Source organism: Setaria italica, chromosome VIII (assembly GCF_000263155.2).
Source record: "Setaria italica strain Yugu1 chromosome VIII, Setaria_italica_v2.0, whole genome shotgun sequence".
NCBI classification, from domain to species: Eukaryota; Viridiplantae; Streptophyta; class Magnoliopsida; order Poales; family Poaceae; genus Setaria; species Setaria italica.
In genome coordinates, this window is record NC_028457.1 from 4930260 (window position 1) to 4944977 (window position 14718).

Genomic DNA, 14718 nt, shown 5'->3' on the forward strand with positions numbered 1-14718 from the left:
TTTCTGAACAAGTGCGGAGGGAGGGTGCGGACGAAACTCATGCTTTATATTGTAGAGACTAAATGAACCCACAAATTGTGATAGGTTTATGACTGAAATCCAGCGAGTAGGTTTGGCCACAAGGATTTAACCAACTGATCTCCACTTAAGTTTGCTTCGAAATAAGCTTTTGTTATAGATGTGCGCCTACTGCAACCATGGTTACTATGTGCTGTGCTGTCCTTTGTAACGGATGGAAGAAGAGAAGCTTATTTGTACTGGTTGGCATGAGGCTATGACTTGAGCTAGTCAGGCGTTCTCTGGCTTACCGGTCTTCATTAACAACCGCTACTTTTTGACATGAAGCACCAAGGCAGCCAAAATGACACGTCTACTGGGTTTTGGTGGCCCAGCACCAACCACAGTCCACGGCCTGTCGGGCCAAGCGACCGAACATTGGACGTAGTATTCCTTTGTGGGCTGGTGTGTGCTCCGAAACAGCAGACTACACCAGATGATGGATAAATCATAGCCCAGTAAATCCGATATGCAAAGATGAACCTGGCCTAGTCAAAGGCACAATGCGCATGAAGAAAGAACAGAACAGCATCAGCCATCAGCCATGTCGGATCTACTCCCAGTCCCAGGACTCTGCTAACTCGACTGGAATCTCTGCGGAAGCTTCCCAGACCGCATGTCCTAAGCTGAAGATTTTGCTGGCTCGAATCCAAATTCTGTTCGGAACGCAAGAGTCAATAGAATTTCACGTTTTTTTTTGGGGAAAATCCAAGTAGATCGAGCAGCTAATTCTATTCGATTCCTCTGTCCAAGTACCCTGTAAGAATCTGAAATGAAGAATTCGATTTGGTTCGATGAATCCAGTCATTGGGAAAAAGTTTGCGGTATCAGAATTCAGAAGCTTAATCAGAACATGCCAGAACAATGGCTTTCAGCTTTCGCACGACGGATGCTGAACTTGAGGACGGATTAAGTTGATTTTCACGCCGGACTCAGGCCATCAATCTTGCACCTTTGCTATCTTCACGTACATTCACTTGGATTTTGAAATTTTTTTATCATCCCATCCATCAGCAATTCATCTTCTTCAGACCAAGAAGCCCAATTCAGCTCTTACAACTTACACCCGGGTGATTGATCAATATATATAGTACACTTGCTTGCAAGAAGGCATCTCGATCGATGGCTAAGATACCACCAAATTTTAGGTAAGAGAATTAAAAAAAACAAACAAGAGATCGCAAGAGGAAAACGACGACCTCGTCGATCGCCGGCGGCGACGCCAACAACAACCGCGTCATCTAGTTTAGTCATCTCCCTCGACGCCCTCCCCGCCCGCCCGCCCGCCGGCGCCGCGGATCTCGGTTCCCCGCGCGCGCCGGCCCGGCCGGAGCCTTTGATCACCGTGCCGGGCCAGCCGGCCTGAATAGTTAATGGCACACACGCACCTAGCTAGCTAGCTACAGCGGCGGCCGCCGCCGCCGGCGGCCGGCCAGGTCACTTCCTGACGCGGCGCAGCGCGAGATACGCCAGAAGCCGGTACCCGAAGAACATGGCGACGAGCGCCGCGACGCAGGCGCCCGGGCCGGCCTCGCCGTCGACGGCCTCCGGCGGGAGCAGCCGCCGGAGGTGGCCGCCGTACTGCACGGCGATGAGGAGGCGGTAGCAGTAGTAGGTGAAGGAGGTGTACTTGGCCCACACCATGAACCCCGGCACGTTGTGCACGTAGAATCCCCCGGTGAGGAGGTAGGCGAGCATGATCACCGTCACCAGCGTCGACGCGCGCTTGGCGTCCATCATGATGGCGCCGACGGCGAGGCCCAGACCACCGGCGACGAGCACGTAGGAGAGGATCACCGCCAGGGTGAGCGCGAACGCCGCCGGCGACGGGTTGAGCCCGGTCATGAGGTAGACAACCACAGTGAACGCCGTCGGCAGGGCGAGCTCCATGGGGAGGTCGCCAACCATCCGCGACATGAAGTAGGAGGAGAGCGCGTACATCCCCGACGCGCGCTCGCGGGCGAGAACGGGGCGCTCCTGCGGGAAGGCGAAGACGGCGTTGAAGGAGGCGAAGACGCCCCAGAAGATGGAGATGAAGAAGAGGAGGCCGAGCCGGTCCTGGACGGCCACTGGCGACGACCGCCACCACATGGCGCCGGCGACCAGCGCCGGCGCGATGATCTGGAACATGCGCAGCGACGTGAACGTCTCGTGACGCCGCTCCTTGAGGCTGCGCCGGAGCAAGATCGTGAACTGGTTCGCCCAGCTCGTGCACCCGCTGCAGCTCTCCGCCGGCGGCAGTGGCAGGGGCTCGGCGCCGTCCTGCGCGTGCTCTGTGGTGGCGGCGCCGGCGGCGTTGATGGACGCCTTCACCCTTGGGGACAGCACCTTGTTGTAAGACGAGATCAACGACTGCTTCACGTTGCCGCCTTCTGCTGTGAAATTGCAATCTGCTTGAGCAAAACCTGCAAAATAATTGAAGTAGTTAGATAATAAGATCATTTTTAAGATCGGCACAATAATGCTTTTGAGAATTTGGGATAATGTGATATTTTCTCCGTCTAATACCAAGATAATGTTATGATGTTTACACATCCCCTTTTTCCATTACTCTTTTGATACACAATAATTCTACACGTAGCGCATCCTCTACCGTTCAATGAAAAAAGAAAAGCAGGTATACTTGTTTTCGCACCGCCACAAAATTGACACCAAATGTGATTTGAAATCCACGAGGTGTTTGTTTTTAAAAAAAAATCAAGGAGCGGCGGATCCAAATGCGGATTTTGCCATCGTGCTAGCTGTGGTGACATGAAAGGCCGGCCTTTGGATAGATGGATGGTGCGCAAGCTTTGTTTTTGATGTGCTGGTGCACTGAGCAAAAAATTAAAAAGAGGTGCCAAGCAGCCATAAAGGAGAAAGTGGCCCTCCAAAGAGGGCAATTTTGCACCAAGAAAGGATTCCTCCTGTCTAAAGCCGGCATGAGAGCAGGGGCATATATTTCCAAGTCTAGTGAGACAGGCACTTGGAACCATATCCATCATCTGCACAACTAGGAGTAGTATAAAACCATTCACGCATGAGCATAGTGCATCCACCATGCATGTAAAAAAGAGGCAAAGCTAGGAACCAGATCCAACCAAAAGCTGCCACAGGTGTCGGAGATCCATCCATCACCCCCTGTGGTGGTATCCTAAACCACTGTGTGTTCATGTTCAGTTCAGGCCTTCAGGGTCGGTGTGTGTGTGTGTGTGTGAGGTTTTTCACTGCTGAGCACCAGTGATGCCTACGATTAACCGCTGGTGCTCGCCATCATACATACACAGGCGCGATAGTGATGTCCCTCCGCGTGCTTATCCACGCGATCTAGGGATGGCAGGCACTCACCCCCTCTCCACCCTTTTTTTTTTATTTGTCTTGCCTTTTTTCTGTACCCTCTCTGTTGGGTGCACTCCACACTCACTCACCAGGTGTTTTGCTTGTCCACAGTCTAATGATGAGTCCAATCCTCCTCACAATTGCAAAAAAGGGGAGCAAGAACACACAAGCACCCATGTACTCTAGTCCTCCTGACTTCAACTCCACACCACACCCAAATTGATCACACTCTATCTCAACATCTATCCCATTCAGTTGCATGCCAAACTTTGCTGGTTCCAGTGGTTTGGTCAATCTAGTAATCCTCGCTCATGTTAGGCACTACTCCCTTCCTTCCAAATTATAAATCATTCCAACTTTCTTGGAGGGTCAAATCATTTTATGTTTGACCAAAATTATAGAGAAGATCACAAAAATTTATAGCACCGAATAGATATACTATAAAAATAAATTTAATGAAGAAACTAATGGTTCCTATTTGGTATCATGAATGTTAGTACTTTATTGTATAAATTAGGTCAAACTTGGTATCATGAATGTTAGTACTTTATTGTATAAATTAGGTCAAACTTGGGATGCTTTGACTCTCCAATAAAGTTGGAATGACTAGTAATAATTTTTTTTTTCATAAATGTGTTTAATTTTCTGATTAGTTAAGATTAAAATCATAAATGTGTTTAATTTTCTGATTAGTTAAGATTAAAATTAAATACGTGTGCTTACTTTTCCCTGTTGTAGAGGGTCATGCATGAACAAAGTAGTTCTTGCACTTGTCCTTTTGGGGACATGAAACAACTGAAAAAGAAAAAACAAGAGAACGTAATAAGAAGCACCGCTCACCATTTGCGAGGTCGAGCATGAAGTCGGCCGGGTTGACGTGGAACCCCGGCGCGAAGCCGACGGAGGCGAAGTAGTCCATGGCGTCGCGGCCGGCGCCGAAGTAGAGGCAGCTGCCCTCGGCGAGGAGCAGGACGGAGTCGAACATCCGGTACACCCGCGACGACGGCTGGTGCACCGACATCACCACCGTTCGCCCCTTCCTGGCCAGCGCCGAGAGCGTGGCGACGAGGCGGGCGGCGGCGGTGGAGTCGAGCCCCGACGTGGGCTCGTCCAGGATGAGCAGGCTCGGGTTGACGAGCAGCTCGTGCCCGATGCTGACGCGCTTCCGCTCGCCCCCCGACACGCCGCGCACGAACGCGTTCCCGACGACGGTGTCGGCGCACGCTGCGAGCCCGAGCTCGGCGATCACGGCCTCGGCGGCGGCGGCCTTGGCCGCCGACGGCGCGGCGCGGGGCAGGCGGAGCATGGCGCAGAAGACGAGCGTCTCGCGGACCGTGAGGTGCGGGTGGAGCACGTCATCCTGCGCCACGAACCCCGTGCGCCGCTGCACGCCGCGGGTGGGCGGTCGGCCGCCGGCGAGGACCGTCCCCGAGTGGCGGCCGGCCAGGCGGCCGCCGAGGATGGAGAGGAGCGTGGACTTGCCGCTCCCCGAGGGGCCCAGAACGGCGAGCAGCTCCCCCGGGCGCGCCTCGCCCGTCACGCCCTTCAGATCGTCCGCTCCTCCACCGACACCGCCAGCGCGGCGCCGCGCCAGAGTGCGACGAGATCCGGCCCGGCGGCGCCGCCTTGGACGCCGCCGATTTCTCCGTCTTAACGCGGTACGACACATCGATGAACTGCACCGACATGAACTCGATCGTTGGCGGGGGAAACAACGCAAGCTAAGAAGCTACTAGCAGCCGCCGCCGCCGTCGTCGCAGGTACCTACCTGGAGGTTGAGCGGCGTGCAGGCGGTCGTGAGGAAGCAGTCCATCTTGGTCGCCGCCGCCGTTGCCGCGGGGGCCGGCGTCATGGCGACGCCGGTGGTTCCGTGCGTGTCCTGTGCGTTGGGAGGCATTGATGGCTCAAGCTTCCCTTGCCGATCGATGAACAGAGGAGCAAGAACGAGAGGAAATCGCGCTGCACCTAATAACCGCTCACTCAGAGAGACTGCTAATCCGCCGGAGGAGGTGGTGGCGGCGCTGGCATGCGCAGGTGGTGCGCTCGCGGTGGCGGAGGAGGTAGCAGTGTGGTGAGGAGGCGGAATGGAAGGGGACGGCGAGGCGGGGCGCGGTATATAAGGAGGGGGGCGGGTGGTGAGGTCCACGTCACGGCGGGGGCGGAGGGGGTACGTGGCGGGCGGCGAGCGCGAGCGGGGTGGAGTTGCGGGCCCACGGAGTGGCTTTTGGACCGGGGTCCAACCATGTCCACCCAGCAGACGGCACCGGAGGAGAGAGATCAGGAGACAGCAGAGGAGAAGTGTACACGTCTGCTACTCTGCTCGGGGAAGAAGGAAGGAAGGCCACACGAAACCATGGCAGGGTAGTGGGGCGGCCGGCGCGAGCGAGAGCAGGACGAAGCACCTGGCGCTGGCGGCGGCTGCTGCTGCCGGCCGCCGGAGAATTGTACTGCCCGGTGGAGTAAAATACATTAATTTGGCATGTGGCATGCACCTCGTGTTAACTCGTGTTAATCCACCGCATATGGCATGCACCTCCCTGCCGCGCCTGCCAAATCTCCGGCCGAGACCGGCCTCCCCGTTGGCGCCGGGATTGGCAGCGGCCTTGCCCGCCGCATCCCCGCGCCCTCTGCTTCCATGCCTCCACGCGCGCTCGCCTCCTCCCATCCTCTCCCTCCCACGCAGCACAACAGCTGCAGCATGACGGCGGTCCGGTGAGAGGCACGTGGAGGAGAGCGCCACAGCTGGCGTCGCCGGGCGCGGGGACTCTCCCCGGCACACGAAGGTTCACCCGCGCTGGCCTCAGCCTCAGGCCTCGTCTAGTCGCGCAAGGTGCGGTCGTCGCTACCGTCCACCCGCGCGCTGGCCGCGGCAGCACCGACCGTCCACTGCTCCTGGGTTGCTGCCGTCCGCTTCGGCAAGGCGGCATCCACGCCCGCTGCCGGCCGCCTCAACAGAAAGCCCTGTGCTGATGCTTATACGGTGGCAATCGATCCTTCTAATTTAGCCTAGCAAATTTAAAGATTGGACTCCATAAGAATTGAGCCATAATAATATATTATTTTAAGGTAAAAATAGATAGGACTGAGTTGGATTATGAAGAAAACATCAGTACCATGATCTATTACCACCCAGCATGAGAGAGAGCTAGGGAGGACAAAAAAGGAGGAAATAACAGAAAAATAGAAAGGGTGAGGGTTCCCGGCCAGTATCACGTCAGCGGATACGTGGATATATATTTAATTTAAACAAACGTATTAGAAAGTTCGGGGAGTACAATGCATATTGCAGGAGTTCGGAGACCACCGGTGCATTCTACTCGTCCGGCTGCCGCAGTTGGCGATGTACACGTGTCTAGTAGCAATGTACATCTACGCATCTGGGAAAAAAATACAATTGCACGCGTTCGTGTGCAATTCTGATGAAATGACTAAGATAATCTATAACTGTGACTGATAAGGTCAGATTCGAACATGATGGGATGGATCTTCCATTGTTTTCATTCAGCTGGAGCTGAACTTTGACCGGCCTACACTACAACACCAGGCAAGCATGCAAAGTGCCCCAAATTACACTAGCCGTGCACGCATGTCCATGCAGCCGGCATGAATTCCAGGCTGGCTGGCAGGTCAACAGATCAGCAGCGACATGCATGGGCCGGTCAAAAGGTGCATGCATGCCACCTAGGCACCTACACGAACAGCGTTAAGTTCTTCGCGGATCCAGATGCATTCATGGATGCGTCGATCGTCTGCAGACTCGTCGGACGTCATCACCTTTCTTCTTCGCCGCTGTACGTTGCTGCACTCCAGCTGCTGCTTCATCGATCCGATCGATCGAGAGATGCTTGTCAACTGAACCTGAACCGTTGTCGTCTGCGATTTCTTCTTCTTCTTTTTTTTTCTGGCAGCGGCAGGTCGACGGGTCCGTAGTTTCAGGTGGCTACCAAGCTGTTGCAGTTGCAGGCAGCCGTTCTAGCTACGTGTATGCCGCGTACGTCAACCTGCAGCTAGCTCTTGTTTTGGAGGATACAGCTCGATGAATCTAGCGTAGTACGTAGTAGTACGTACCATGAAAATGCATGCAGGGAATGCACGCACTTGGATGCGACGACGCGCGTTTCCGGGCGTGCCTCATCCAGTCATCCGTCCTCGTTCACAAGATCCCGGCAGGAAACCTGCGTTTGCGCTAGAGCTTTCTCGCTTGGACGGGCGCGTGACGCGGCCCGGCAATTGCGTGCGCATGCCGCATGCGGCCAAATTGAAGCGTACGTACAGCGTGTGCCACCTCGCGTCAGTTACTCTAGCTACTACAGCTCCCTGCTCTCTACTCGCCTACGTACACATGGGCATGTTTCGCCTTATTTGGATACTAGCGTGTTGAAGTGGAATAGAAGGGATCAAGGAGAAAAATTAGTCCAATTTAGACACGGTCCCTTTCATTCCCTTCTAATACTCTTTCTATCCAAAAGAGCTCTTCCATCCCAAAATGTGGTGCATCATGCCTGCTGTACTACTGTTGCATCTGTGGATAGTAAATTTTTGTTTCCACCATGCAGGCATGCTTTAGAGAAAGCAAAGCAATAATGGTGTGGTCAAGCTGGGTCCGTGAACCTGTGTAGCACATCGGGACACAATTTGGTGCCCTCGAGGAGAAGCAAAGAAGGACCATTCCGGGATAAACAAACAAACAAACAACTGCTCTGCTCTGCCATTGCTTGTACGTTACAAATGCCGTTTCCATGCGTTTGGATGGACGTGCATGTCGTGTGCACTGCTAGCTGCATGCAACAACCCAACACATGGTCCCTGCTGGCGTGGCGCAACGTGACGTGACGTGACGAGGCCGGTGATCTTCTCATTCACCGTTGATCCGATCGATCGTACGTCCATGCACGCATCATGTGCCCGATCGATCCTGCATATACTGCATCTCTATCTATCCGTGCATGGACTTTATTTTTAGTTTACGTGATGTATCTTTGTTAAAAACCAGCTGCAAAATTAATCCAATCCTTTAATGTGCCTGTATACACGAGCACACAGTTGACCACGCATGAAGAAACAGATTCCACTCGAACGGGTCAAAACTTGTGCGCATTTGATTTGATTTGTTCAAATTTCTGAATTGCTGCTAAATATAGCTAGTGTAGGTGATCGTTGAATAGCGCGTGTAATGGTATACACTGATGATGATTGCAAACTTGCACTACTAGGAAGCCCTGCGTGCTCCACCGCGCCTTTTCCCTCCCACGTGCTGTCACCATACAAGGGTAATCACACCGCGACTTCCTATGCACTACTAAGATGTATCCGCAATATATAGACTAATCATGATGATTAAATCTATTCCTACTAAGAACATATGCTAGCTAGATATATGAGAATAACCATGCATCATAGTAGATCAAAGCACCAGATCATGTGTACATAGGCCCTGATGAATACAAGGCTTGGCTCCTAAACTCCACCATGGCATCGCCGCGTAGGGACGACCATAGCATAGCAGATAGGGTCTAGCCTAAGCCATCTCCTAGATAATCTCGAACACTTGCAGCAGCCCTTAGCTCCCTCTGGTATGTGTCCCTCTATTCGTTGACTTCTGGTGGATTGATCTCCGGGACTCGGTGAATTTTCGTGATATTTACAGTCTGGAGAGCGCGTGACAAAAATTGGAAGGCGAGAGGAGCAAGGAAAGCCCCAGGCCGATCGGCTTGGGGTCCAGGCCGATCGGCCTGGTCCTTTCTTGTGGCCTCTCATGGCCTCCTTTGTTTGGCTTGAAAACAAGAATGTTGAAGAGAGAAATCAAGCATAGAAATTCTAACTAAGGAAGTTTTAAAAACAAAAAGCAAAAGAAAGGGCTTATTTTTTTGGATGAAAAGCAAAAACCTATAGTTTTAGGATGACTCTGGGTAAGGGTGTAGTCAGAACAAAGGCAAAAACAATTCAGGCTGGTCTGAATGATGCAACAAGCTGATCAACATAAGTTAATCCAATCTCTGTTAGCTCTGGTTTTCGGCTGGGCTGATAGGAAGGCTTAGGTGGAAAAAGATTTTAACAAAAACAACATGAAAATGTAATGCAACATGAGGTGGATAAACCAAATGATATGACATGATATGGAGGTGGTCTAAAACAAAATAAAAGTTAGACTAAATTAAGTAGCCACAAGTTTAGAATCAAGGGGGTGGTGCCATGCTTCATATTTCACTCCTAAAAGACACGAAGAAAAAGACTCTAAATACTAATAGCACACAAAAAATGGTCTATAAATTTTCCAAGATCAAGTAACAAAGTGCTCCCTCAATATTATTTGAAGCATACAACATGTGGGTGCTGAATTTGTTAAAGCAATGATACAATGTTACTTGATGGTTCCGATTAAAAAGCATAATATAGACCGTCATCTTTGTAAAGAAAATAAATAAAAAGATGGGTTGCCTCCTGAAAGCACTTTAGTTAAAGTCATATAGCTAGACTTCTCACTTCGATAATGTTCATGCAATACCATGGTCCTTTGTGCGAGAATCCAAAGTGTCCATGCAGCTTGATGTCATCTTTTGTAATCTTTCGTGGTTCGCTTCTAACATCTCCTTGAATTGAATGTAGCCTGCTTGTATCTTCATGTATCAATATTCCGGAGGTTTTATTTTGTTCTAAGCTTCTAAATTTGATCATGTACGCTTGATGAAAGCATTGCCCAAACTCCACTTCATTGTTGTCATCTTCATCTCCTCCGTCTTGTTCTCATCGCCTTGCTGCTGCCTTTTCTTCAAGGATTTTCCCCTGCGTCTAGAATAGAACATATACCAAAATATATTTCTATTGAAATTTTATGAAATTACCTTTCCAATGAGTGGTCATTCATCTAAAACGGAGTTTAAATGAGAGAGTTATGCCCATTTTATTTCAGCATCGCGTGCTGTCAAAACTGATTTCAAGACGCGCGACGTTCAATGATTTGGCTATAACCGCTCGTAGGAATCACCGATTGCCTTGATTCTTGATTCATTGGAATGTAGACTTCATGGGACTTTTGAATATCTAAAAATATTCTATTATTTTCTTCTGAGGACGTGCAAAATCTTGATGACAATAGTAGCTTCTTGCGAATTGATCCAGAGATGTTGATGATCTTGATCTTGTAATTTTTGGGGTATTATGTCACATATCCTTTGGCTTCAAGGTAATCATCATTGCTACACCAGCGAGTAGCATAGTGGCAGTAATGCGTCTTCTCTCAATTCTTGCTTTAGCCAAGGTGCCGGGATCAGAGGAGGTTCCTGTGCTTTGTGTTGATGATCTGAGCAGTTTTCTTCCTTGAATGCATCACTCAATTTGAAGCTCTTGAACATCACACTGGAGAAGATTAGTAGTGTCATGGTGCTTCTAATCTTGTTGCCTCCAGTCTTCATCAACTCCAAATCGTTACGTTCTGTGCAGAGAGGTCCTCCAATTTTTTCCTCTTTGCTTGACATGGTTGCTTCCAACACCTGTTACTTGAATAAACAAATCTCCAAGAAACATTAGTCTTAAAAATTAATTGACACAGCAGCATACCTTTCTTATAAGCATTTATATTGTCTTCATTGGTGTGGACTCGATAGCAGATACTGGACCACTAACAAAGTTAGCACCTAAGCTAAAGAGTTGGGCTTGATGTTGTTATCATCTTATCGGAGCGAATTGAGACTTGATGAAGTACATGTTCGATCATCTGGCGTCTAGTTTTTACCTGCATTCAAAGACGCAAACAAGACAAATAGGATATAAGCAGTAAAAAAAAGAATTAGGGTTAGTCCAAAAAATTAGATAGATCATCCTAGGGTTCGAGTTGTCGATCCCGGCAACGACACCAAAACATCTTGTTGATGGCAGTTAGCGCACCAATTTGTGAACCACAAGCACACGGATCATCGTAGCTTTTCCCTTAGAGTATTCCATCCACGGTTGAAGAGCGCCAAAACATCTTGTTGAATTTTCGGGATATTTATAGTCTGAAGAGCGCGTGGTAGAAATTGGAAGGCGAGAGGAGCAAGGAAAGCCCCAGGCCAATTGGCCTGGCGTCCAGGCCTTGTGGCCTCTCACACCCTCCTTCATCTCCAAGTTGTAAGATTCCTAAAAATCGGAACTATTAAATTGAGTGAATTTGCAAAAATTTAAAACTTTTTGTTTGAATTGTGTGCTCATTTTAAAATGGAAGACAAATTCTACTCTCATCTAGAAATTCCCTAATAAATTAAATCTCAAATTAATTTCAAATATGTGTGCTAGTTTGATTTGGCTCCTTTTGGATTTTGTTGGATTTCAAATATGAGTGCGTTTAAATTTTGAATCCAATTCAAAATTTAAACTAAATATAAAAACAAAATCTAAACTAACCTATCTAACCCATCTAACCAAACCAGGCCGGCCCGCAACCAACCGGCCTGGCTTGCTAGCCTAGCTCTTCCGCCAGCAACCCAGCCAGCCTAGCTAGGCCACCGCACCCTCTCTCCCTCTCTTTTCCCTCACCGCCAGGTGGGACCCACGCGTCAGCCACCCTGTAGCCCCATCTTCAACCTCCGACCATACGCCTCTGTTGACGTAAAATCTGGATCTCAGTCTTATGCATTGAACAACACGGAGGATCTAGGAGATCTGCTTAGGTCAATTGTGTCATTTGTTTTAGCCACTCATCTTTATGTTGTTCTCCGCATAAAGAAAAAAAGGGATCGATCAACGGGCGCCCAATGATCGGAATGCATTTGATTTCCTTTGTACAGAATCTTTTGCTTTCTACGGTGTGCATGCTAACTTACTCCACCTAGAACATCGCCTATATCTTGCTTTAATCCACGCACGCACACCTAATATATTCTCATATCTGAAAATGATAGTAGTAAAGTTTAATGGTGCTAATTGTGAGGTAGTACTAGAGGTACCTATAACTAGCATATATACATCGTACGTCCAATACCATATCTATCTCAACCTGATATGGTCCTAGCTAATTCAAAGGCTACTTCTAAACCACCGAGGCGCAATTAGGTTCCCAAACCAGACAGTGAGCAATCTGGTATCATATCTTGAATGGGATCGGTCGAAAAACTGGCTTACGCAGCATCAGTTTGTGAGGCGAGGAGCAAATCAAGCAACACATCAATGAGCAAATTGATGAAGGTATATCGGTGAAGCCTTGAACTGACGATTCTTCTTCTTGGTGAAATATATATACCCATTAATATATAATAAAAAAAGTGATAAATTAGTACCAAAACCTCTCGCTGTTGGAAGAGATCGACTGAGATATGTCTTGTAGTTATTATACGGACACCAGATCCAAACCACTCCCTAACCTCACGCCTTAGTGAGAGTACAAATCTCTAATGTGGTATCAGGCATCAGCATTGCTGGCTTGTAAAGTGCTCTTGTTGTTGGGATTTAGAGTAGGCAGCATGTTCTTCAAAAAGTTGATGTTGGTTGGAATATCGAGACGAGTGTAGTAGTGTAGCCAACTAACCACCATGTGTGTGAGTGTCGCTTCTTTTTTACTCCAGTTTGCATGATCAACTCTATGCTTCGTCTATATGCATGATAAGATAGAGGAATGGTGCTACGACCATCTAACTAATGGCCTGCATGAACATAGATCTCTGATGAACTTTTGTTCTTCAGTCTCAAAAGATAAAAGTTTGCTGTACTATAAAAACCAGACGCATCGTTGTCTTTTCCTATCTTTTCTTGGATGCAAAACAAAACAGGAAGCATCAAAGGCAGGCTCTTACCGACATAGTGAAACACAGAGCACAAATTAAAACAAAGTTGAGGCATCCAGTGCAAAAAGGTTAAGAAAAGGTATGACTAGTTAATAAACAAGAACAGAGGATATATGTAAGCATCATTAGCATATCATGATTTAAACTTATATACATATGCAAAAGGCATGGAATGTCACTTGGATCGATGGTCAAGCAAAGAACTTGATTCCAGAGGAACAGAACTTAAGATCTGCCAATCGATCGAGATTGAGTAGAAGCTCGTTCTATAATATAGCCAGAAGTTCATAGCCATCCATATGCATGTTTACAACTTAGCTTTTTATCTATATATGTGCTAGCTACTCGATGCTTTCTTTGTTTGCAACTTCTTTTAGATGGGACCATCACACTCATCAACTGTTGTTTTAGCCATCCATTATATATTATGTTACAGTTCATAGTACCAGCGATCTGGCCCGGCCAGTATGTAAGCTATTCCATTGGCAGGCACCATCAGGCACAAAAAGATCAACTATTGTAATGAAGTGATTATGGACGGCCGAGCGCAAATGCAGAGGTCAGGATATCTTTTTTTTCATTCTTTAGAAAAAAATAGAGGGAATTGCACATTAACCGAGTATCTGACTATTTGCCATCACATTAACCAAATTTTACCTTTCAGCTTGGTTCAGCACTATGGTAGCAGTCAATCACAAAAGAAAAATTCAAAACCTTTCACCCCAAAACAAAACTTAGAATCACTAAATATTCCATGGTAATATTCTATGATATAGGCTTTTAGTCAAAATTATGTTCCAGAGATGATGCCAAGGACAATATAGCTCCATTGGCTATGATTGCTTGGAAGAAATCAGATGGCTAGTCCACACCTTTGCCACCTACAGCTAGCCTCTGATGAGCCATGGGTTGACCATGCAGTCAGAAGACAGATGCCGAACATGCAGGAAGCTAAGATAAGAGAGGAGAGCAAAAGAGGACTAAGCAGAGAGCAATGTTAGTAAATTGCACCATCATGCAAGCATGGGTCGATATCAATCCTGATGGATCAATCCAGCTCCATGACAATGCTTTTGTCCAAAGCGTCAAAAGGAATGAACGCAGAAGGTGCACGCACGCCCAGGTATGTGGCTGATCGTAGTCCATGGCGGGCCGGCCCGGCCGGCGGCGTCCAATCTCACCGGAAAGGATCAGGGCAGCCGTGTATGTCACCGCCGCACGTCGTTGTATCGTCAAATCTCGCTTTATTTGGCCATCTCTGCATTGCCAAAGTGACGTCTGCTTTGTTTTTCCACATCATAAAATGCATGAAAAAAAGATGCTGCGTTGTTAAAGTGACACTTCGCTTTGTTTCCTCATCTCAAAACACGTGCAAAGGACGATCCAACACCTCAAAAACGTGGCTCTCTCTTGATTTTAGTTCTGCAGATGCTTGAAACCAGATGTAAAAACGTAAACTACAATTAGTTCCACGTACACTACTTTTAGAGTCTTGTAGGTTTCTCTAAGATGGCATTAGGTCGTTCAGGCACATTCTCGAAAAAAGAATGTTTTATAGGCATGATTGCCTACCTTTGAGTGTGGTAAG

At 48.4% G+C, this 14718-nt stretch overlaps 1 protein-coding gene across 1 annotated transcript; it reads right to left on the bottom strand.

The window, feature by feature from the left end:
• Positions 1–733: 733 nt before the first annotated feature.
• Positions 734–5453, bottom strand: LOC101781171 (ABC transporter G family member 25-like). The gene is given in 4 exon segments (XM_004978791.3): positions 734–2462; positions 4216–4948; positions 4950–5051; positions 5144–5453. Coding segments are annotated over 4 exon segments (1932 nt in total). The 5' UTR covers positions 5273–5453; the 3' UTR covers positions 734–1494.
• Between the last annotated feature and the right edge of the window lie 9265 nt (positions 5454–14718).